Source organism: Gallinula chloropus, assembly GCF_964237585.1.
Source record: "Gallinula chloropus genome assembly, chromosome: 20".
Classification (NCBI taxonomy): domain Eukaryota; kingdom Metazoa; phylum Chordata; class Aves; order Gruiformes; family Rallidae; genus Gallinula; species Gallinula chloropus.
The window spans coordinates 4,576,527-4,601,326 of NC_140105.1; the positions used below are offsets into that span (position 1 = coordinate 4,576,527).

At 52.7% G+C, this 24,800-nt stretch overlaps 3 protein-coding genes across 3 annotated transcripts in view; 2 read left to right on the plus strand and 1 right to left on the minus strand.

The window, feature by feature from the left end:
- The window catches only part of ACSF2 (acyl-CoA synthetase family member 2), a gene marked incomplete at its 5' end in the record, with an annotated part of 37,231 nt that extends 36,281 nt beyond the window's left edge, over positions 1–950 (minus strand). The window contains one exon of the mRNA XM_084273580.1: positions 862–950. Within this exon, the coding sequence (XP_084129706.1) occupies positions 862–950 (89 nt within the window). The remainder of the gene's footprint in view (positions 1–861) is intronic.
- A 4,432-nt stretch (positions 951–5,382) lies between these two features.
- LRRC59 (leucine rich repeat containing 59) lies at positions 5,383–9,900 on the plus strand. Its single transcript, XM_084273582.1, has 7 exons — positions 5,383–5,557; positions 5,926–5,985; positions 6,477–6,635; positions 6,935–7,039; positions 7,892–7,964; positions 8,404–8,577; positions 9,102–9,900. The coding sequence occupies exons 1-7, from the start codon at positions 5,453–5,455 to the stop codon at positions 9,344–9,346; spliced, it is 921 nt and encodes a 306-aa protein (XP_084129708.1). The 5' UTR covers positions 5,383–5,452; the 3' UTR covers positions 9,347–9,900.
- A 6,338-nt stretch (positions 9,901–16,238) lies between these two features.
- MRPL27 (mitochondrial ribosomal protein L27) lies at positions 16,239–20,243 on the plus strand. Its single transcript, XM_084273587.1, has 4 exons — positions 16,239–16,276; positions 18,458–18,580; positions 19,295–19,362; positions 19,806–20,243. Exons 1-4 carry the CDS (start codon positions 16,252–16,254, stop codon positions 20,010–20,012), a joined length of 423 nt encoding a protein of 140 aa, XP_084129713.1. The 5' UTR covers positions 16,239–16,251; the 3' UTR covers positions 20,013–20,243.
- Positions 20,244–24,800: the final 4,557 nt, after the last annotated feature.

The following is a 24,800-nucleotide window of genomic DNA, read 5'->3' on the forward strand; positions in this document are numbered from 1 at the left end:
TGGCAATCTTGGCTCCTGCAAAGGTGTCAGTCACCTCACCCCTAACCTCAGCCCAGCTGAAAAGAGACACTCGGACCTCACATGTGGTAAAACCAGGGCTGCTCCCCAGGGGTCTGAGGAGCTCCCTAGAAGTTCTACCTCCTGGTGAGTATCAGGCTCTGAATATCAGCCAATACTTCAAAGCCTTTCCCAAAGCCAGTTGCTTTCCTACTGCTGGTCTTTCCTGCAAACTTAGAGAATCTTTAAGGTTGGAAAAGTTCTCTAAGATCACCGAGTCCAACCATCTGTCCGATGCCACCACATCAACTTCCTCCAAGAGGCAGCGTTAAACACAAGCAAAGCAAAAGGAAACAGCTTGACCCCCCTGAGTCCCTTGGAGCTCCTGGGTGCCTGGGACCAGCTGCACCCAAGAGCCCCCACCACCCTGCACGCCCCGGGGTCCGCCCAGCCACGGGAGATGGGGGCCCTGCCTGAGGAAAGCCCCCAGGACGGAGCTGTTGGGTACTTCCTGCCTTGGTGCGGTCGGGATGGAGCTGTGCAGCCCCGGGCACCGCATCCCTCCGCGCCCTGCGCGGGTCTCGGCCCGGTCCCCTCCCGGGCCGGGGTGAAGGGTGGGGCGGACAGGAGCAGGGGATGCAGCCGCCTTCGGCCCCTTCGGAGGGGTTTTAGCGGAGCCAAGGGACAGCAACACACCGCGAGAGCCAAACCTCCAGCTGAACCTGCCCTGGACAAACACACGGCTCCGCAGCCGCTCTACAGCCCCCAGCCCCAGAGCCTCCCCCCCGCCATCTCCCCTAACCCACGGCCCCAGCAATTCCCCCGTCCCCACCCGCTCCCTCCCCCGGAGCCTCCCGTCCTCACCTGCCCGGGGGGGCTGCCCGCCGCCCGCCCGGCCGGCGCAGGACGGGCAGCCCGCGGCGGAGCAGCGCTGCCAGCCGCACCGTGGCCATGCCTGCGGCGGCGGCAACAGCCCGGGCCGGCACACGCTCGGTACGCGGGGGCGGTACCCGCCTCGGTCCCGGCCCCGCTCCCGCCCCGCCTCGGCGGGCTGCGGCTCCCTCACAGCCCTCCGCGGGCTGGGGCGCTGGCGGGGAAGGGCCCCGCCTTGCCTGGGATGGGGGTGTGGGGTGGGTAGAGTGGGGTGAGACCCCCCATCACCACCACAGGACATGCCCGACAGCGCGGAGGCCCCCCCCAGCACCTGCCCCGTCCGCTGCCTTCCCAAGCCCCTGCGCTGCTCCTCCATCCCTCTATCTCCCCCCTCCCTTATCCCTTCTTCCAGACCCGCCCACCAGCCTTTGTGCTCCTAACCCCAGCCCTGGCCTCCCCGTGGACCCCAGAGAACCCCCACACCCTGAGATGGACTTCGGTAGTGGTTTTCCCCATCTGCATCCAAGCCCTGGGAATCGCTGATTGATTTCCAGCCCTATCTACTTAATGAGTTATCACAGACACCACCTCACCAATTGCTTTAGGTGCTTCCTGGCTGCCTGTACCCTGATGAGGTAGGAAGAAAGGCCAGCTAGGAGCTGCAGAGCTACTCCAGGGCAGGCTGAGACCCCCTCCTGAGAGGGCAGAGGCATGGGCAGGCACCCAGGCAGCAGCACTGCAGCACTCAGCTTGGCTGAGCACCCAGCCATGGGAGCAGCGCTGCTCTGCTGCAGCAGAACCCATGCTGGAGGGAAAGAGATGACACACACATCATTCCCCGTATGAAATGACTGGCAGCCTCTCTGGGCATCGTCTGCAGCGTTGGCCAGAAGTTAATTAATCCTCGTGCAAGGGCTGGGGTGTAAATTGGAGCCTGGGAAATAGTCTATGTGTTTTAAATACCACATGGGCATTAAGCAAACAGCGCTGGGGCCATCCCTGATTTACAGCTCTGCTCGAGTAGAAGCCGGAGGGCAGCCTGTGTGTGTCTGTACCATGTCAAGCATGACAGCGGTGACGAGCAAGGGCTAATGGATACAGGCCTTGGAAGGGGTGTATCTGACAGCAAAGCCATAAATGAGCTTGTAACAGCTGCACAAACAAATGCTGAATGCAGCCAGACCGCTGCGTTGGGGACCCGGCTTTAGAAGTGGGGAGGATTTTCCCCCTGTCACACAGGACAAGGGGTTTGTTTGGTGACAGCTTTTCTTTGCTTGGGGGAAGAAGATGTTTTTGGTTTTGAAACACGAAAAATTGGTGGCAGCTGCACAGGGAAACATGGGGTGAAGCAGGCCAGCCGCTGCGGAGGGTCCAGGAACATCTCCAGCCCGGGAATGACTGTGGCCAGCTTGAGATCTGCAGGACACGGTAAGGATCATTACATCAGCATTAGATTGACAGTGCCTCATCCCGCCTCCCTCAGCAGCTCCTGCGCTCTTCTCCTTCCTAATGTCCCTACAGCCTTCCTCTAGCGAGCCTGGAAACGTGCCCCGTGTTATGGTCTGTCTGTCTGCCTGTCTGCAGAGGTTTGAAGTCTTTTAGACACGCACAGGAGCTCTGCTTGTACGTCAGTCCTGCTGACATCAGTAGCTAGGAGAACTTATGCACTTCCACAGATGATGTAAAGGCTGCATGACATCAGTGGCCAGAACCTGCCCCTTCCCCATTTCAGCACAGCACAGTTATCTTTGCGCTGCAGGGGCATCAGAGCTCAGTGTTGTATAACCACAAGCAGGGAAAAAAAGGGAACCCAAATATCTGTGACCCAAAACCCTTCACCTTTCCTAAATAAAAATAAAGCTGACTTCCAGTTTGATCTTCCCACGTTCCGATGAGGGTGAAGCTGGGTTAGGTATTAATCCAAGGATTATGCAGAAGTTAATGTGACCTTGACATCTGGGTATGTTTGTTTGAGGTTGTCAGCACGAAGGCGGGCTGAACCAGGAACACTTCAGACACAGCTGAGCTAAACCTTACAGCTAACCACAAAGCAGCGGGCAGGTTTTGTGCCTGACCTACACCCCTGTTGCCTTCTGCCAAGAGCAAAAGGCCCTTGGACTTGTGTAAACTCCAAGCCCAGGAATGCAGGTTTCAGGCCCTGCAGCACTGCTCAGACAAAGGCCTTTGAGAGGAAGAGGGTCTTCTTGCCCAGGTGCCCTGTTGTAGTTTTGCATGGCTGGGTTCTGGTGGAGAAGGGGGGGCTGCAGGGGCAGCTTGTGCAAGAAGCAGCCAGAAGCACAGTCGTTGCTCACCAAGCCCATCAGCAGTGGTCACAGCGCCCCTGGGAATCACATTTAGGAGAAAAAAACCTGCAGGCAGCTGCATTTTGCCCCCAGAGAAGGGAGTGAGAAGATGTTAAGGAGCTGTGCAGACACCAAGGCCAGTGAAGGGGGTGAAGAAGGGCCCCAGGTGCCAGAGAGAAAGATGCCCCTGGAGAAACCCATGGTGGAGCGGGTGTCCCTCTGCAGCCCATGGAAAAGGCCCAGACCCCACCTGCAGCCTGTGGAGAGGCCCCACACTGGAGCAGAGGGAGACAGACAGGAGATGCTGTGACCCATGTTGGAGCAAGCCCCTGCCAGCACTTGCAGCCCATGGAGAGAGAGAGATATCCACTCTGGAGCACATTTGCTGAGGGGTCTTTTGACCCTGTGGAGGACCAGGCTGGAACAGTCTGGGCCTGAGGGACTGAGAGACACTGTGATTTATGACTGCACCTGTAGCAGTGACCCACGCCAGGGCAGCTGGGGAGGAGCTGAAGCCCTGTGGGAAAGGACTCACATTGGAGAAGTTCGTGAAGGACTGTCTGCTGTGGGTGGAACCCCACAGTGCAGCAGGGGAGGGGTGTGAGGAATGAATGGCTGCCCCTCCTTCCCAGCCGTGAAAGAAAACAGCTCATGAGGAACTGACCCCATTCCCCAGTCCCTGCCCCTTCCTGTGCCACAACAGAGGGGGGAAGGAGGGAGCAAAATAATGACTAAAGTGCAGTCAGCTAAGAAGGGAGGGGTGGGGGGAGGCGCTTTAAGATCTGGTGGTACTTCTCATGATCTGACTCTGGTGTCACTGGGTGCACAGTGCAGTGTCATAAATTAAGAGTTTTCTTTCCTTTATTCCATGGTGAGTCTGTTTTGCCCTTGACACTGATTGCAGAGTGATCTCTCCCCGTCCTTACTTCCACTCCTGAGCCTCCCAATATATATTTTCTCCCCTGTCCAGCTGAAAAGGGGAGTGATAGAGCAGCTCTGGTGGGCATCTGGCCTCCAGCCAGGGTCAAACCACCATATCCCCCAAAAGCCGTCAGGAGCAGGACTGGGGAAGGAGCAGCTCACCCACATCCCTCGCTGCCTCCAGGTACTGGGGGGATTGGGCGTTCAGCTCCCTTGGTGTCCCGTGCTGGGAGATCTGGACACGTGAGGTTTCCCCACCCCATCCCTGGAGCAGGCTGTGCCTTGGCCCATCCCGCCTCTCCAAACCTTGCTGTGAAAAGCTGAGGGGCAGGAGAGGTTCTTGCACAACCAGACCTCTCTTCTCTCAAGTGAGGGCTCTGTAATTTCATCCCGCCTTGGGAGGAACAATAACCCGCTCCAAGTAACCTCTATCATCTCTGGGACGAGAGCCTGTTAACCCCAGGCAGATCTACTAAACGTGAGGCAAATCCTTGTGCGCCATTTTGGGGTGCCTAACCAGGCCCCCGCTCCCTCTGTGCCCAACCGAGGAAGAGACCTGCCGGCACCTCACAGCCTAGATGTGCTGCAGTAGGTAAAAGCATCTCTGCCAGGCCCTGTACAGCAGGATTTGTGTCAGGGTTGGGAAACACAAGGTTAGTCCTGGGTGCCATCCCGTTACCAGGTGGCTCTGCCTCAGCGTCTTCTTCCCCTCTCAAGAGCAGGGTGTGGTGGGGACAAGAGCGCCCGGGGATCCTGCCACGGGGTGTTTATTGCACGATTCACCCAGCAAAGGGAAACATCTTGGTCTAAGGGCACCAGCAAGAAGGGGACTCGCCCCCGCCGGGGTTACGGCCGCAGCACACGTCCCCATCCCGGGAGGAAGGGAGTGCTGGGCTCCGGGCTGGGATCACCGCCCGGCTGGCACCCAGCGAGCGGCGTGTCCCTGGGTGCCAGTCTTGCCCACCCGGCGCCGGGCGCACGGTTCTGTGTCCCTTCGAAGGGCGGCTTCACGCCGGGGTGGAGGGGGGGGGGTGCGCAGAGCTGCTGAGCTGCCGGCGGGAAGGCGGCCCGCAGCCCGCGCTGAAGCGGGGCCGGGTCGGTACCGGGGCCGGGCTGGGGCTCAAGCGGCGGGGCGCTCCGGGCCGCCAGGGGGCGCGCTTGGCCACGCGGCAGGCGGCTGGCGGGCCCCGCGCGGACGTGGACGCGGACGTGGACGCGGAAGTGGGTGGCAGGGCCGAGCCGAGCCTAGCGCTGAGCCGAGCCGAGCCCAGCCCCCCCCACACCCCACCCCGTCCCGCTCCGCTCCTCAGCCCCTTGGCCTCGGCTCTCGGGGGGAGGCCCCGGCCGTACCGGCGGCCATGTCGCGGGGCGGCGGGAAGGGTCTGAGCCTGAAGGACAAGCTGGACGGTAACGAGCTGGACCTGAGCCTCTGCGATCTCAACGAGGTGCCGGTCCGGGAGCTGGTGAGCGGCTGGGGCCGGCCGGCGGGGCAGGGCCCGCAGCCTCGGGGCCCGGCTCTGCCAGCTGGGTCCCTGGGGAGGGGGCTGCGCGGGGAGGTGTCTGTGGCCTGGCCTGCGGGTATTTCAGACGGCGGAGGAGGGTTGGGTGGCCCCGTGGCCGGGCGGCTGCCGGTGTTGGCGGCTATTTCAGGGTGGGTTTCGCCTTGGGAGCCAGAAATCCCTCTAGATGTGACGTGAGGGCGGGGGCAGGTGTGGGGGGACGGTTGGACTGAGGCGGGAGAAGCCGCAGGGGCTGAAGCAGAGCTGGCAGGGGCCAGGGGGGTTGGGGTGGGGTGGATCTCGGTGCCGATTTAACCCTTTGTCTCTTTCAGGCTGCCCTTCCGAAAGCCACTGTGCTGGATTTGTCCTGTAACAACCTCATCTCCCTGCCGGTAAGGTGCTAAAGAACCTTTGCAGGGATGAGTCTGCTGGGAAATACTCAGGAAAGATAACTAGTGCTTTGGGAAAGGTTCACCAGGAGGTTTGCAATTGGCCCCTTCCTCATCCTGGGGTGGGGGGCTGAGTGACTCTGCTGTCGGGGTGGGTCGGTGCTGAGGCAGGAGAGGGTTGCACTGCGTGAGGATTGCAGTCTCTGCCTGCCCGAGGAGCCCTGTGTGAATACAGCCACCTTCAGCAGCAGCAGGGACTCGGGTTGGCTTCTGCTGTATTGCCACGCGTCACCCTGTCAGTCTGTCTCACCAGCCCCCCTGTTTTCCACCTCCCATCTCCCAAGGCAAAGGAGGAGAGTGATTTTCCTCCATCAGAGTTGTAGTAAGTTATGGATGTGTGGCTTATGTAAGGCGCAGGCTGTCTCCACGTAGTCCCCACTGAGGTGTAAAAGGTGCTGACAGGCTTTTTCTGGGCTGTATGTTTGGGTTTTCAGTCGGACTTCTGCAGTTTGATGCATCTGGTGAAACTGGATTTGAGTAAAAATCGGCTTCAACAGCTGCCCCTGGACTTCGGCCGCCTGGTCAACCTGCAGCATCTGGACCTTCTGAACAACCGTTTGGTCACCCTGCCCGTCAGCTTTGCACAGCTCAAGGTAAGAGTGTTCGCTGGGCACTTACGTAAAGCTTTGGGATGCAGCCCAGGGTCTTGTGATCCTTCTCAAGTTAATTTCCCTGGTAAAGCATCCATCCTGCTGATGATCCATTCCAAAATTCAGCTGGCTCTGCACCGCAGCTCAGGGGAAATTATCAGACATCCGCTGAGAATGCCTCTGCCCAAGCATTGTCTCCCCCACTCGTGGTGTTTTTAGTTCTTTGCTTCTGCTGTGGATCTCTGGAATAATTGCAGACTCCTGTGCTCTTACAGCCTGCCCTTTGTCATTCCTTTCTGCAGAACCTGAAGTGGCTGGATCTGAAGGACAATCCCCTGAATCCTACCCTGGCTAAAGTAGCAGGAGACTGCCTGGACGAGAAGCAGTGCAAACAGGCTGCTGTCAAGGTAAGGAACCTGCTTTTATTCTTTTTTTTTTCCCCTTTCTTGGCTTTTTTGGTGGTGGTTCTTCCTCTTTTTGCTTAGCAAGCTGGGCAGCTGCTGCAGCAGACTGAAGTTTCTTCAGCTGGGAGGTGCAGGTTCACTGCACTGACTTTCACAGAATCACAGAGGGTCAGGGACTTCAAAAGATCATCTAGTCCAACCCCCCCTCCCAGAGCAGGATCACCTAGGTTAAGTCACACAGGAATACGTCCAGGTGGGTTTTGAATGTCTCCAGAGAAGGAGACTCCACAACCTCTTTGGCCAGGCTGTCCCAGGGCTCTGTCACCCTCACAGTGAAAGTTTTTTTTTCCTTATCTGCACATGGAACCTCCTCTGCTCTAGCTTACACCCATAATTTCTGCATACTTGGTGCCTGTAGAGAGCAGACACTGGGCTGAGGAGGATTCTCTTCCATCAGCAGAGCTTAGAGAGGACTAAATGCTGGTTGCCAGGAAAGCAGAGGCACAATCAGACAAAATCATCCATGCCTAGGTGTGTATAGTCCAGAGTACAAAAATCTCAGGAGAAGCTCTGGCAAACTACAGGCTCCCAGAAATCCAAGTGTCCTGTGACCCCCTGTATTGCCTAACCCCAGTTTGCCACGTTTTGGTTTTTTAATGGAAAGAGCTGATCTTAACTGGAAAGATTCACACGGGAAGGTGCGAGCTCTCCTCAGAGCCATACCTGTAGGAGAAGGCAGGGTTAGAGGTCAGTCCCAGCTGACTGTCCTCAGCTACATTCCTCCTGTTCTGTTCTGGATTAAGTGCAGCGAGTCTCCTGCAGAGATCTCAGGGGTTGTTTTTTTGGCCCTTGAAGGTACTGCAGCACATGAAAGCGATCCAGTCAGAGCAGGATCGACAACGGCAACAGAAGCTCCAAGCAGAGCGAGGTAAGCACAGAGAGCCCTCACGTATTCTCTGCTGACTGTTCTTGATTATTTACACACCCAAACATACTGATTGATGTCTAATACATGTAACTATCCAAATCCTGAGGACTCTTGGAGTAGTAGGGTAGAAGGGCTGGAGGGTGAAAGAGCTGGGGATAACTATATGATTTCTTGCAGGAATGATAGATCTTTAGGTGGGATGTGCTCTAGGTTACCTATAAAAACGTGAAAGAAAAGCACAGGATTTATTTTAAGGGAAGCCTAATTCTGAGGGAGCAAATTACAAGGTATGTGATATTAAAAAAAAGAGATAAAAAAATGAGGGTAATTACTTGATTTGTTTCCTCCTTCCAACTGGGAGCAGATAAGCAGATGATAAGGGAAGAGGGCATTGAGAGCCCTTTACATAAAAGGAAATAAACTTGATGTTAACCCCCAGAAATGGAGAAGAAGCGGGAAGCAGAACAGCGAGCAAAGGAGGCTCAAGAGAGAGAGCTGAGGAAGCGAGAGAAGGCGGAAGAGAAGGAGCGGAGACGGCGGGAGTACGATGCTCAGAAAGCTGCCAAACAGGAGATGGAGAAGAAAACCAAAAAAGAGAGCGTGCAGACCCGAAGTAAGTAGTGACCTCTGGGGGTGGGATTGTGTCAGAATTCGTCTTCTTTGTGTTTGGATGCTGCCAGGTTTGTTTTTATGCAGCTTGGATACTGGGAGGTGGTGGGAGGCAGTGGAGAACTGGTAAGACCTTTAATAAGCTCCACCCTGTTCTCCTTCATCTGTGTTCCTGGTGAACAGCTGAGCTACAAGCTTCAGAAGTTCTTCAGCTGCTTGTACAGAGAGTTTCCATGCACTCATTGAAGTGTCCTGAACGATAGGTGCAAAAACAGGTCTTGTGCAACACAGAGGTGTCCTTACAGCCTGTGCTTCCCATGAAACTAAATCAGAAACTTGTCATCCTGAAGGGGTAGATCACGTGCATCTGCTTATTAACCAGCGTTTGGTGATGAAAATCCATGACAAAAGACAACTGCCACGTAGGCTGAAGTACCTTAACCAAACAGCTTGTTTCTGAATGCTGACTGTTAAAAGATATTTGATTAGTTCCTCACCTTCTCTGCCTTGCACACGTTCTTGTTGCAGAGCCTGCCTCCAGTTCTCGTGCCCCTCAGCCACCTCGGCACAAGCACTCCTGGTCGCGGTCGGTGCTGAGGGTCCTGCTCTTCCTGCTGCTGTGCGTCCTCTGTACTCTGGCCGCCTGCAAGCTGACAGAGCTGCAACATCAACCTCTCTGCATCAGCGTGAACACTCTCTACCAAGATGTGGTGGCTGCTCTGCAAAACCACAAAACCCTCCAGAATATGTTACAACCGAACTCGCAGCAGTGATTGTCCTGGACGGGCGCTTGCTTCGTCAGCATCTCCCTCCACCAGCTACGCAGCCAGAATTCCTATGGAATTGTGTTCTGATGAAACTGCTTTTAATCAGTCAGCATTGGTTTGCTGGTCCACTCCCCTCAGAGCAGAGTTATTGTTCAGATCATCTTTGCTGTGCATGTTTCACAGTTGGCCTGTAACCCCCCCCCCATTATTTGCCCACCTCAACTTGTTAACGCCTCTTAGTTCCAGGGGAATTTTTTCTTACCTAGACTGTGAGATACTGAAAGCTGCTGATCTATAGGAGTGGAAAAAACCCAGCCCTTGCATTATCTAGGTACCTACAGCTCTGGAGGTGGAAGGGTTTCAATACATACCCATTATTCCTTGCTGTCATTTCTGTTCGTGCTAAAATTGGCTCTGGTGTCAGAGAAGGCTGTATGGGAATAATACATTAAGGCCTATTGCAGGACCAATTACAGGTGTGTAGGACGGCTGTGCATCCCTATGTTGGAGTGAAGAAGCTGATGTACTATCAAAAGGAGCTGAAAATTTTCAATACAAAAGTTTTCACAGCAATTTTGTCTGAACTGGATGTTTATGTTGCTAATACCATTTTATTGAGGTCTTTTAAAACCAGCCCAAAGTTATTTCTGAGGCCATGGAGTTATGGTTTCTAACTTATGCTTATTTTAACTAGCCAGTGCCAACAAAGCTGCTACAGTTTAAGAAGGGCTTCTGGGCAGTCGGGGGGCTGGGTTTGTGTCCCTGAGACCCAGGGACAGGCAGCAGGGGAGCTGCCGGGCCATTGCTGGCTGCAGCACTGGGTGGCACTGTGGCAGCGCCGAGGCAGGCAGGCCGAGAAGGGCTGGGCCTGGGGCTGTGGGGAAGGCTGGGAGGTTTGGCGAAAGGCGCCTGGGAATTCTTTCTCATTTCCTTACAGAGAAAGGCAAAGAGAAGCGTGACATAGCCTTAGGGGCTCTGCATATGCTGTTGGTGCAGGTGTCAGAGAAGACCCACGCTACAGACTCCACACCTTAGTCCCCAGAATCACTCCCTCTCTTCTAACACCTGCCATTATTGCTGTAAGAGCAGTTCCATGAGGAAATAATCTCTAGCATTTTGTACCAAGGTCATCATTGAAGTAATAAGCCTTCACCTTTTTGTAACCTAATGATGAGACTCTGGTTCCCAGAGTACCACGCAGGAAAAAGTCACAGGCAGCATGCATAGCTGATGAGAGGAAGGAGAGAAAGCCTGTCTCTGGCTTCTCAAGGCATGGCTTTGCTGAGCTGCCTTGAAACAGCCTTCAGCTTTGCTTTTGGTCCCCAACTCATCCCATTCCATAACAGGTCCTGGCTTCCTCTGCAGAAACTCTCAGACAAACCAGCAAACACCATTCACAGCCACATTTCCTCTGCAGGTTTTCCTGCTGGCACCTGACAGGAGCCTGCTGCTTTGCCACCTCAGAGAGGGCTGATGAAGTTGGCAGCTGCCTGGCCAGTAAAGTCTGTCAGCTGGGGTCAGACACACGCTCCTGGCCAGGCAAAGGCTCCTGCCGAATGCCTGACGCTTGCACAGAGGGGGGTAATTTTTCCCTGGAGGCAGCGTGTTCCAAGGGGTAACTGCCACATGCTGGGTGCAGTTCAATTCACACTCAGCACTCATCTCACTAAGTGCTGCTGTCGCAGCAACTCGACCTTCCTGACGTGCCCGTGAGTGCTAATGGCTTCATGGACAGGCAAATGCCTTCCCCAACCTAATTAAAAGAGAGCATTTTCTGCCAACTGTTTAGACCTCATAATTCCAGCACATATAATCAGATTTCAAGACCCATTATAGATTAAGCTGTCTGGAGACTGACTCAGGACAGTCTAAATTTATATCTGAAAATTAGTCTTACTCATTCCCATCTGCCACAGCAGAAAACTGCCAGTCTCTGCTGTGAGGTAAAGCTCTTCCACCTCACTGGGGCAGGTGCTGGAGGGGCCAGCACCACCCAGCCTTAGTGTGAGGATTTTTCACACTGGAGAGAGGTGACTACTCATAGTTTAAAATAGCAGTAGAAAGTATTCCTTTCAACAGGTGATATACCTGTCTATATTCCAGGCAGCATGTTAAAAAGCAAAGGCCATGATTATTACTCAATTATTCAAAAGTATTTTCTGGGGAGATTAAAACACCAATTTTATTCTTCCCCTGCCCCCCTTAAAAAATAAAGAGCTTTCAGTACTCTTCAGTTTTGGTACTGTAAGTTTCCAATTCACAGAATCACAGGGGTTGGAAGGGACCTCCAGAGATCATCGGGTCCAACCCCCTGCCAAAGCAGGGTCCCTAGGACAGGTTGCATCCAGATGGGTCTGGAATATCCCCAGAGATGGAGGCTCCACACCACCTGGGCAGCCTGTCCCAGGGCTCCCTCACCCTCACTGGGGAAAAGTCCTTCCACGTTGGTGTGGAACTTCCTGTGCTCCAACTTGAGGCCATTGCCCCCTGTCCTGTTCCCACGGCCCACTGAGAAGGGGCTGGCCATGTCCCTTGTGTCCCACATTTCATATACTTATAAACCTTTACAGGATCCCCTCTCAGTCTTCTTCTCTCCAGGCTGAACAGTCCCAGCTCACTCAGCCTTTCCTCACAGGGGAGATGCTCCAGGCCCTTCATCATCTCTGTAGCCTCCTCTGGACTCTCTCCAGGTGATCCGTCTCTTTTATCCCAGGGAGCCCAGAACTGGACACAACACTCCAGGTGGGACCTGACCAGGGCAGAATAGAGGGGGAGGATCACCTCCTGTGACCTGCTGGCCACACTCCTCCTGATGCCCCCCAGGATCCCACTGGCTCTCTTGGCCCTCTGGGCACACTGCTGGCTCATGGCCACCCTGTCGCCCACCAGGACCCCCAGGTCCTTTCTCCACAGAGCTCCTCTGCAGCAGGTCACCCCCAGCCTGTACTGGTACAAGTAGTTATTCCTTCCCAGGTACAAGACTCTACACGTGCTTTTATTAAACCTCATCTGGTTTATTACTGCCCAGCTCTCCAGCCTATAGATTCGTGCTCTTCTGGAAGATGTCCACCAGCTGTCTTGTGTAAACTCCAGCCACTCACCAATGGTTTCCAATCTTCTGCCACTACAATAGATTCTAAATGTGTTTTAAGTCTTCAAATCAAGATTAATGGCTCTCTTATCTAAACAATCCTTCCCAGAAACTGCATAATTAAACCAGGCAAACAAGTTAACCAGTGAAATTCAAATAAAGACTGTAGGAAGTCATCTGCAGGTCGATTTGTCAGGAGGCTTCTGGTCCAGTCCACCAGCAGGTGTCTGTCACACTGTCCCCATGGTGCACAGTGGTATTAGCCTGGAGGTTTTCTTGTTCCCACTGTGAAGAGCTTGCCTGAGAGCAGCACCAAGGCACAAGGGTATCACCCATGTGCACCCATTGCTCAAAGGGAAATATAATAATCAAAGCTGAGCACCTGTGGCTATTCTGCCCTGCCACAGAGTAAACTCATTTGTTGCTGGGTCTCTTCCCAGATCTCATTTGGGAGCTTACAAGCTGACCTAGAACAACGCTGCTCCCTCAGTCCTGCTCTCTAAAGCTAAAGCAGTAGGTGGCAAGGAATCAGTTCCTTCACTATCTCACTAAACACCTCGTAGAACCAGTGTGTCAAAATTCATACCAAATCATGGATTTCTTCTGCTCCTCACATTAGTTGGCTGTCTGCACACAGTACTGGGCATCCTCACCAGGTTCTGCAGATGAGAAGGGTACACAGTCACAACAGCCTCAGCCAGATTAGGACACAGTGAAATTGTTCTAGCTGCTTCTTCCAGGCTTCCAAGAGATGCTTTCCAGAATCATCCTCCTTCACCACTCTGCACTGCCCCTTCTCCAAGGCTCTTGCCTAGGGAGAACTAAGAATGGGAAAGCAAAATGAGATAACAAGGCTGCAAAGAAAATCCCATCCCTCCATCTGTTGCCACATAGCCAGAGGCAGAGCCATTTCTCACCCTGTGCTGTCACAGACACCATTGGCATCAAAGGAAATGCTAAATATTTGACCTTATTTTCTTTACATGCATTGCCAGTTTCCTGGTTTAAGGCCCAGATTTCCTACTAAAAACAAAACAACCCCAACACAAGCCAACGAGCATACAAAGTGGTAAACAAGAATTCACTTTCTGGCTGTCTACCACAATAAAACACTTTTACATGGCATTTTTAATGCCACCTCATCTCCTCTCATGGCTGAGATGTAAAGTGCAGCAGCTGCTGCGCTAGGAACACTAGCATTGTGTGAGGCTGCACAAGATGGCTATCATCATGTAACATGCTGCTGTCCTTCCTTATCAGTGGGAACAGCTACATGGTTCCTCCTGGGTAGCGTCTCTTGGTTACACACCAAAGAAGAAAATCTGGTGCTGCAAAATCCCAATGCTACTTGCACTCCTTTCCCATTCCTAGAATCATACTGGGAACAGGAGCTTTGTTTGATGTCAAGACTCCAATGTGAAACCAGTGTCTGTCCTCACCCCTCCCCAAGCAGGACCTGAGCTTCCAAAAGCTAAGGCTGTGTTGAAGGAGCTGCATTACCAGCTGCCCTTTGTTATTCACTCCTTTAAAAATCATTGCACCACGCTGTACTGAAGTGCAGTCGTGTACTTGCTGTTCCTCCCCAGTAACTGTGAAAAAAATATGGCCAAACCTCATCTGCTTACTCACTTGAAGGGGGCTTCAGCTACAGCTTCAGCTATAGCTTTTGTGAACATAGTGACAAACTCTTCAAACTGCTTCCAGGTCTCAAATAAGATGAGCTGAATTTGTTTGTAGAACTGCAGATTTGCCAGAGCATGTAAACAACATTGGAAACAACAGATGGAACAATTAATCTTCTCACATTAAACCCTACTTTTGTCTGGAAAAAAAAAAATCAAAACAAAAAAAAACCTTCCCAAAAATAGGGGCAGGACATCTTATTTTCTCTCTGTTTTGGGAACAGTAATTTAAGGTACTGCAATATTAGGGGCAGCAGGTCTCAGGTTGATTAAGATCCATTTGGTGGCATTTAAGCCACTGCAGCTCCTCAGCAGCAGGCTCTAGATAAAGGTGGGCCACCTGGCCCAGGGCAGCAGTGATGGGCTTTGCCAGCGGGACACGAAGGGTGAGAGCTGCTGACTGAGGCTGACCCTTCACTACCCAGGATCAAAGTGAAAGAGACCTCTTAGTCCATGGGAGAATGGTGGGGAACCAACCCCAGACACACTGAGAAAGGCTGAATACCCCCATCCAAGAATGTGTGCGGTTGGGTCAAAGGTTCAAGCAACAGCAGAGAAGTGATGATGGCTGCTCACTTCTTGCAAGTCTGTTCTGGTTATGCCCAGGTAAAAATCATTCCTCTCCTCTCAGTTTGCCCTGTTCCTGTTCTTGTTTCCTACTTGCTGACCAAGCCCTGAGAAACCAAAGATTGAAGTAAGACTTGGGACTCCCTGCTCCACCCCAGGGATTTGCCATTGGTATTTGCCTGTGGCATTAGGCTGGGTGCACCTTGGTTTCTTGAACAGCAAGGCATGTTCAAGAACACAAAAGTCATAAGCACACACATATTTGCAGTTGCAAACCATGATGGTGGCTAAGAAACTTAACATGAGCCAGCAGTGTGCTCTTGCAGCTCAGAAGGGCAATGGGATCCTGGACTCGATCAGCAGAGGGGTGGCAGCAGGGACAGGGAGGGGATTGTCCCTCTCTGCTCTGCTCTCAAGAGGCCCCAGCTGGAGTCCTGTGTCCAGGTCTGGGGGCCCAGTACAAGAGAGATGTGGAACTGCTTGAGATGGTCCAGAGGAGGCTACAAAGATAATCAGAGGGCTGGAGCACCTCCCCTATGAAGAGAGGCTGAGGGAGCTGTGCTTGTTCAGCCTGGAGAAGAGAAGGCTGCAGAGGGACCTCATTGCAGCCTTCCAGTCCCTGAAGGGAGCAGAGAAACAGGAGGGGAATCAGCTTTTGAAAAGGATAGACAATGGCAGGACAAGGGGAAATAGCTTGTATCTAAAGGAAGGTTTAGATTAGATATTTGGGGGAAGTTCTTTAGAGAGAGAGTGGTGAGGGGCTGGAATGGGCTGCCCAGAGAGGGGTTGGATGCCCCATCCCTGCAGATGTTCACGGCCAGGTTGGCTGGGGCCCTGGGCAGCCTTGTGTAGCTCCAGGCCTGGAGGTTGGTGTCCCTGCCTGTGGCAGGGGGGTTGGAGCTCTGTGATCCTTTGGGTCCCTTCCAACCCAGACCAGTCTGTGATTCTATAATTCTATGACTAAATACTCCTCCAAATTAAACAGAACCAGGACATTTGGTTCTTCTGTCCATTCATCTCCTCCTACCACCTACTCAGGTTACAAAACAAACCCACAGACCAACGGCCTGATTATAATTGGCTCAACCCGGTGCTCCTGCTCAGCCCTCTGAGGCAGGGAGGGGAGATCAGGGAGCACTCCCTTGGCCTGCTCAACACAATCACTAAGGGGCGCAAATGACAGAGGGAGAAAACGGCAGGAACATCGAGGTTTTGCTGGCCCTCCTGAGACGGCATTGTCTTTCTCCTCCAGGTAAACGCTGCGGGGAGCGGCAGCCGCCCCTTAACCCTCGGGCCGGGCGCTCTGCGACGGCCTTTGTGGGGTAGGCGGGAGGGAGCTGAGGGCAAACAGCCCGCCAGAACCACTGAGGCAGCAGCGACCCGAGCTTAGCGAGCGAGCTCTGAGAGGCTGACATCCCGCCAACAAACGGGCGGCGGGGATTGGTCGCCTCAACAAGCGGGCGGCGGGGATTGGTCCGAACGCTCGCGCACGCGAGCGTTCGGACCAATCCCCGCCGCCCGCTTTCGCGCTCCTCCTTCCCCCTCAGGATGAGGAAGCGGCGGTGGGGAAAATGGCGGCGCCGCTGCGGAGGCTCTGTGAGTGAAGGGTGACCTCTTCCAGCTTCCTTCCCTCCCCGCGGAGGGGAAGAGGGGTTCGGTGGTGGTGGTGGGGTGGGTGGAGCCGAGCTGGGGATGGGGGTGCCCCGGTGAAAGGGGCGCTGCCGGTAGCGGGGAGTGGAAGCTTTCGCCTTTGCCTCAGGCCTGAGGCGGTGCTGTGGTGAAGCGGGTCTGTGTGTCTGTGTCTGTGTGTGTGTGTGTTTTGGGGGTGTTTCAGGCCTTGGTGTTCCCGCAGGGCGGGGTTATTGATACGGGTAGAGCCCTCGGGTGCATGGAGCGGCTTGCTGAAAGCAGGGTCAGCTCTGAGGGGCTGAAGGTGACATCCCTTCTGGACCTGCACATCTCCAGGGATGGGCACCGTGCTGCCGCTTGGCTGCCCTCATGGTAGACTAAATCCCAGCGCGGTTAGAGCTGGGAGGAGCCTTAAGTTCCCTCCCCACTTAAGTTCCAACTCCCCCTGCCACGGTCAGCATCTTTGGAAAACTGTGTTAACGTACACTGTGCAGAGACCAGGTGGTGAATCACAGGACATTAGGTGTTGGAAGGGACCTCAAAAGATCATCTAGTCCAACCCCCCTGCCAGAGCAGGATCACCCAGACTAAATCACACAGGAACGCGTCCAGGTGGGTTTGAATGTCTCTAGAGATGGAGACTCCACACCCCCCTGGGCAGCCTGTCCCAGGGCTCCATCACCCTCACAGTGAAAAAGTTCCTTCGTATATTCCCATGGAACTTCCATGCTCCAGCTTGCACCTGCTGCCCCTCGTCCTATCGCTGCCCATCACTGAGGGTGCTGCTCTTCCCTTTTGCAGTGCTGTAGTCTGGAGGATTTAAATATCCCCCATTTTTTAGTCTAGAATTGTGACAGAAGTGTCCGTATCCTCATGGTTTCCTTGGTAGGATACCAGTGTTGTTAAGTTTTTCCACTTTCCGTTTTCATTATGATTTCAACCAGTTACAAAGTCTCTGTCTCAGTCTCCTCTAGATAATGGCTTTTCCCTAAGTATCTGATGCTTTGAGGCTCTTTTTTTTTGTTATTATTAAACACAAAGCATAACCCTGGAATCAACCTGTTGCAGCTTTTTTTGGTAGAAGTTAATTGGATTGTAACTTAATGGAATTTGTGTACATGAAACTGTAACTCTTGTTCATCTTTGCCTACTTCCCTGTAGTTTTACTTAATGGATAAGCTTCTGAAATTAGTGTTTCTTGGTAGAGCAATTTCTCTTTTCTCAACAATATTTCTACCTGACTATCTTATGATAATTAACATAAAATTAACCCAGTGGTTTTACTTAGGATAAGGAAGGATGCAGTGATAGCCATTCTTCCTTACTAACCTGCTGCTTAAGAGCTTGAATAGAAGGATTCAGGAAAATTGGATTTGCTGGCTAACTGCACAGAAGGAGGTGCTGAAGAGGTGGGGGTTTTTTTAAGATTTTTTTTTAAAGATCATAATTAGATCTAAAGCATTTTTAACAGAGAGAGAAGCTCACATGAGGGTCAGCTTTCCTGAGATGAAAACCAGCATGTTTTCTGTCAGTGTCTTGTGTTTGTTTAAGGAAGAGGTTGTGATGTGTATGATATTTTCTGTTCCAGAGACAATCAGTGTCAGTAACTGGTTGGGTTGGTTTGGTTTTTTCCTTTGATTCACCCAGTTCATAACTGAGGAATTTGCACAGAATGCTTCAGGTTAGCAAATCTATAGGTGCTTCTCTACTGTCCAGAAGTGGAGTGACCCTATCTGTAAGATTTCAAAATATTACTGCATAAATAAATGCCATTTGATCAAAGGGGCAACTGAAACAGAGCATCACAGCTTGTCTTTTCTCAAAGCAGCACAAAGCCAATCCACAATAAGCAGGAACTTCTGTACCTCACTTTACAGGGCCTTGCTGAAACCTGTGCCTGATCTTTAGCACTGTAGCTGAGAGTTGTATTTCTCCCCAGGCAGCAGCAGGACTTGAGATGTGCCCTCTCAGAAGGGGACTTGAGCCACAGTGGTCTAATTATGGAAGTACTTTTTGTTCTCCCTCAGGGCTTTCTTTTGCCTTTAGTTTGAAAGCCTGCATTCACTGACATACTTTAAACCCAAAATAAGGAAGGTGTGTTTAATAAATGTGCTTCAACCGATGTTGTTGTTCTTGCTCCAAACCTAGTTCTAACGACTCCACCAACAAGCCTGGTTGCTGTCAGATGTGCTTCTAAGAAAACTGGGGGCAGCTCCAAAAATTTAGGTGGCCGCAGTCCTGGGAAGCGCTACGGATACAAGAAAGTAGAAGGTAGGTCTGAAAGTGGAGTACCAGCTTCTCCCCTGGTGCAGGCATCAGTTGTTGAGCAGGATGTGGCTAAGGTGCTGTTCCAAGAGAAAGAGAAGGAAAGGTTCAGTGAAACCTTAGGACCAGGGGTAGCTGGTGGGAGGGCAGGGCAAATCAGCCTCCTCCCAGATGGGTCCACGAGCAGCCAGCCAAAATTGCCTACAGAAGTACTTTGATTCTGAGTTTGCCTCTCTGGAGTTCCTGGGAGGAGGGAGCACTGTGGGACACCTAATAACTTAAGTGCACTTCCCCTCCGTGTGGTGTTGAAAAGCTGGGTGGTTTAGGTGTTTACAGAGGGGAGAATTATGAGGCTTAACAGCAGCCAAAGTACAGATTCTCACAGCTGAGTGCTTAATAATTATTACCTTTGCTGATGAAAACATATCCATGTAAAATGTAATAAAACAAATGCTTTCAGCCACCAGAAAGTGCCTTGTACCCCAGGAGTAACCTTTTTAAAAACTAGAATTGCTTTTTGCCATTGTGTATCAATTGCCTTTTATTTCCTGCTAACAGCATTTTTGTATAGATGCTTTTAGCATTTGAAGTGATTTTTTTTTTTCCTTAGGAAATTCCCACAGAAAGCTGGGTTTTATAAGTCCTGGAACCATTTGTGTTCTGCCAGGGCTTCAGGGAGCTCTGTTTCTCTGCAGTCTGACTCTTGTCACTTTGTTACAGGTGCATTTGTGCACGCAGGCAACATCTTGGCTACGCAGCGGTTGATACGCTGGCATCCAGGGGCTCACGTAAGTTGCTTTTCCATCTCTTCCTTGGTTCTTTGGAGAACAGCAGCCTACAAGAAGTCCTGTACTCAGTACCTCCTCTCTTTCAAGTTCATTCTTAATGCTTTTCCCAGTATTCTTTATGTTCCTGAAATTGGGTTTCATTACCTGGTATTTCTTAGTCGCAGAGCCCGCTCAGTCACACCTGTGCCCATGTGACTGAGAAAGGCCCGAGAGTTACTGATATCCCCAAACACTTCCGTGACTTAACTGCATTCTCGTGCTTCAGGGTGGAATCTGCTCCCTTGTAATGAGCACCATAGTGCAGATAGCAGGGTTTTATTTTAAAATACAAAGCAACAGATGCTGTTGAAGCCAAGATACCAAACGAGGCAGACCAGTTGTCAGATCTGCTTTAGTGGTGGACCTCCAGCCATTCCTCTCTAACGCTTCTCATCCTCTTCCAGGTGGGGATGGGCCGTAACAACACACTCTATGCCCTGGAGGATGGGATTGTGAGATACACCAAAGAGGTCTACATACCTCCACCCCGCAGCAGCGAGAGCAGGGAAGTGATCTGTCGTCTACCCAAAGGAGCAGTTCTTTATAAAACTTTCATCAATGTTGTCCCTACCACAGAAGTAGGAAGCTTTAAACTGGTCACTATGCTGTGAGCCTCCTGCCTCTGCGAGGAACAGATGGGATGGAGCAGCTGGAACAGACCTCCGCATCAGGACTGGTATCGGAAGGACAGGAATATTCTAACTCCAAACATACCGGTTTAGGTGTCTTGTTTTCTTGCTCCTAAAGCACACGGTCATTGCTGAGGCACTGGGATCGCTGCTGACGTTTGTAGTGTGTAATAAATGCTGTGGGGCTGCTAAAGGTCCAGACTGTTCACAGAACGTGGTACTTGTGTTCATTTAGTGCTCAGCTGCCCCTTCCTCTGGAGAACTGGTTGCATGGTGCCACTGGACGAGTTCTCTCTGCAGTCAGTACTTGTCCCACTAATAAGTCTGTCTATTTCCACACATTGTATCTTAATTCCAAATACTGCAGAAGAGGGCAGATCCTTTTCCCCTTGCACCTAACTCTGCATCCCAGGAAGCTGGATTATTCCTCTTATCTAAATCACCTGAATGATTAACTTCAATATCTGAAAGTGTTTCGTTTACCAGCCACGTGAAGCAAATTTCACGCTCATAAAGCTAACTCATGACTAATTTCAGAGTGCCTGGTAAGATCCACAAGTCTGGGGTGGCGTTTGAAGCTCAGCAGCTCGAGGTGTATCATAAAGCCATAATCCAGCAGGCTTATCCTTTGGTCTTCCCCGAGTTGTTCCATGACGCGTGCAAGCTTGTGCTGCTGAAAGGAAAGGAGCCCAGATGCCTTGTCACCAAACCCATCTCCTTTTAGCTACAGGTCTGTAAACAATTTGAAACATTGGCTCTGCAGTAGAAAACAGGCTATAAAATCACTGGTGTGAGAACACCGGGGTTGACGTTATTAGACTGTCTGAAGGGAACCATGTAAACTGGGTCAGCCACACAGGTCCATCCAGCTCTGCTTTGGGTTCTCCATGGAGACCAGCAGCTTTTTTGTCCACACTTCTCCTGTCCTTTCCCAGCTTGTGTATCCAGCCCTGCAATTCACCTGGGTGGTCAGGATTTGCATACAGCAGGTGACACAACCCCTGGACACTCCCCAAATCTTTGTCTGGAGTCCATACAGAAGGTGGAATCCCACCTGGTATGTGATACATCCATAAAGTCAAACATTTTATAACCTAAGAAATGAGTGAAACAGCACAACACGACTGCTGCCCGAGGTCTGATCCTTGGCACGCTGGGTAGCGCTGGCCTCACAGAGGTATGATACACCAGCTGCCCTGAGGAGCTCTGGCTGAGCCAGCTTTCACCTTGGCTTTGCCCCTGTGTAGAAGCGAGCAGCTGGTCTGTTGCATTTGGTGATGGAGAAGAGTGAGCAGACATCCCTGGCTGCTCCACTCAGAACGTGGTACCAGGCTGTGGCTTGTCCCAGTGCTGCAGGAGGGATGATTTCCCTGGCTGGGCCTGACTTGCCTGTGTGTCGGCTGATTGTGAATCTGGGTGGAGGTCTGAGGTTCGGCTGTTCCCTATGGTCGAGAACAATGTCACAGGCACTTCTGTCACTGATGCCATGGGAAGCAGCAGTACGTGGAGGCCGAGGCCTTACACAGCTGTGTTTCGCTGAGTTTGGTAGCTGAGAGGGGCTTGGAAAGAGTCTGGAATGCCACGTCTGTCCAAGGTCTCTGAGCTTATTACTGTTCCTGACAAAGCTGGGGGATGCCTCAGAGCATGTTCATAGGGAGGCGGCATCTATTGAGGGGGAAGAGAGGAAGAGCGTTACAGCAGATCAGAAATAACCAGATTAGCCCACCTCTTCTAACAGCAGATGACGGGGCTCACAGCCACCGCCAGCCTGAAGCTAAATGCCTGCAGCCCTCGGAGCAGCGAGCTGCTGCCAGATAAACGCCTGGAAAGCGAGTGTTTCCCTCCCCTTCTATCAGAATCCACTGGAGAGGCACGATGCACCCCACTCCCCCTTCACACTCTGCATCAGGTTCCTGCTCTCCCCCTTCAAGGATTTGTCACTACATGTCACAAGGCCAGAAGAGACCTGACTTGTGTTAGAACAGGGCTGCTTGTTTTCCTTTAAATCACTGGGACTTAGGCAAGCTCCTACAAACCAGGCTTTGGAAGGGGGTCTCACCATGCAGCAGAGAGGAACCCCCAGGCTGTCATTTTTGGCAGAGCTGGGCTAGCTTTGTCCCCACAAAGAGCAACAGGAGCAGCGCAGGGATGTGGTTCGTCAACTGCTCGTCCTTGGTGGGCTTTACTCTCCTGTACCCTCCATGCGCTGATTTCAGGTTGGTTTCCAGCCCCTAACACCCAATAGCACGTGCTGACTGTCCCAAACTGTACAGTGCAGCTTGAAGCTGCAGCTTAAAGAACCCAAAATCCAAGTAAATCAGTGTACTTTCAGTGCCCTACTCAGGATTTCAAATGTTCCTGTCCTGCATTAGCCAGTGAGGTCTCTGCTTGACAGAAGCCTCCTGGGCCGCTGCCACAGGACCTGCTTGGCAGATGCACTCGCTTTTCTCTATTGCAGGAGTGCAAATCTTAGATGTTGTAACAGGCAAAGCCTCCTGCTCATAAATAAGCCACAAACACTTCCAGGTAATAGGGAGTGACCTCCCAGAAGCCTCCTGCAGGGAGGACAGAGCAAGAAATTGTGGAAGCCTTATGGACCTAAAAATAACATTCCCAGCTCAGCCTTGTGCTGAAGAGATGATCTGAAGGGCCTGCCCTGCCAGCAGCAGCTCTGCCCTTCCATTGGCAGCTCTGCCCTTCCATTGGCAGCTCTGCCCTTCTTCCCAGCACAGGCATTTCTGCAAAGCAGGAGAGATGGATCATTAACCAGCGCGGATGTGCACCAAAGGAGCCTCCTGGTACACTTTGTGCCCTTCCCGGAGATAAAGCTATCGGAGAAAGGCGATGGCAGAGAACAGAGTCCTTAACTGCTGCAAGCTGCTGAAGCAAGACCCAGATACAGACCGCAGAGGGGATTGCCCCAGCCCTCCCCACCAGCACTCACCTCCTGGGAAGGCTCTGCCCACAGCCCAAACCTCTCGGCGATCATCTGGTGGATTTCCCGCTGCCGATCTTTCTTCCGCACGCTCTCGTAGCTTGGCAAGCGGGGCTGCTCCCAGGAAGGGAGCTGGTAGGTGCTGGGGGGTCCCACACAGAACAGCTCATCCCCCTAGAAACACCCAGCCCCGAAGGTAAAGGTCAGTGCAGCGGTGGCTCCCTGTGCTGGGAGTTCACGTGAGTTACTTCACCTTGAGTTACTTCACCTTGAGTTACTTGGGGCTTTGAAGCTGTGGCTGCCTTTCCTTGAACCCTGAGGGAGGAAATTCACCTCCCAGACAGTAACTACACCCCAACCTGCTTTGCAAGATCCCAAGCTGAGGGATCTGCCTGGCACTCCATGCCCACGCACCTGGCCCTCCCCACTTCCCAAAGTTGCTCCTGCACCTTCTCCCTGTGCCCCAGGAGCTCCCCAGGTCCCCACAACCGTGGTCTCTTCCCAAGCCCATCAGGGTCTTTGCTGCCATTTCCCCCGCCCAGTTCCCGTCCGTCACCTGCACTCCGGGGTTCTCAGCAGCGCTCTCCATCCGTGACACTCCGCTCTGGGGGCCCACCAGCCGCTGGCTGCTGCTGAAGTAGGGTGGGGGGCACTCCTGTAACGAAGGGAGAGGGTGTGAGCAAAGCCGAAACCTGTGACATCCCACCTGTCAGCGGGCAGAGCTCAGCCGGCTCACACTGGACAGCCTGGGAAGCAGGACTCTGGGCAGAGCTGCTACCTCTGCCTGTTCATCTCCGTGGCTCTCACCAGTGGCAGCCAACCTCCCCCTGCCTGTGCACGGGTGCTGACAGCTCATCCTCACGGGGCAGTGCAGGGCCGGCTGGAAGAGCCCGGGCCAGCTGGCAGCGCTGCAGAGCCTGGCTGGAGGGACGGCAGCCCCAGCACGGGGCAGGGTTTCCTTCAGACTCAGCAGAACCGTCTCTCTTCACGGGACAGGAAAAGACCGACTCAACTATTCCGCTAGCGCCGATAAGAGCTCATCACATGCTCGGGGTTACAGAAATTGTCAGTGCTTATCTACCAGCGTAGGCATTTCATGATAATGCTGCAAGCAAACCTGCAGAGCCATAGCTGGCCTGTTCCAAGCAGTCTTGGTCCAGTTAAACTCGACTCCCTGTCGCAGCATTGAGCAACAGCAGAGATCCCGCTAGAGCCAGAGCCAGGGCTCAAGCCATGGGCCATTCCTCTCTCTCAGAAAAGCCCCATCTCTGCCAGCAGAAATCAGTCCAGAGACTCACAGAGAAACCAGGGATGTGCAGGGGGAACTACAAACAGCAGATTTACTTTTGCTCTTAACAACTGAGGAACCAGTTGTCTCAGCCCTACGACACAATTACAGGAGCTGCAGGAAGCCTGGGCTGCAACTATTTGTTTTAATAAATGATTAGCAAAACCAGCACAACCAGCTTGAAAGCTGCTCACACCACTACAACAGCTTTGCTTTTTCTGATGGAAATACATCCCATGGACGTTCCCTTTCTATATATAGTTCGTTGCATCCCCATCCATCTGTCCACGCAGCCCTTTGCTAAAGGCAAGATGCCTTTCACCACCCACCCAAGAGCCAGGCCCAAGCCCAGCAAAGACTGTGGCTCATGGCACATCCCGCACAGCTTCGGGGAGCGGCTCTGCAGGGCAAGGAGCAGAGAGTCTGAGCCCTCTGCCCCACGTGTGCCACGGAGCGGGGAGGAAGAGAGGGAAAGGAGCTGATGCAGCGAGGTGGGCAGGGAACACCAGCAGCCAGCTCATTCCCACTATGATTTCTGCTTCGCACC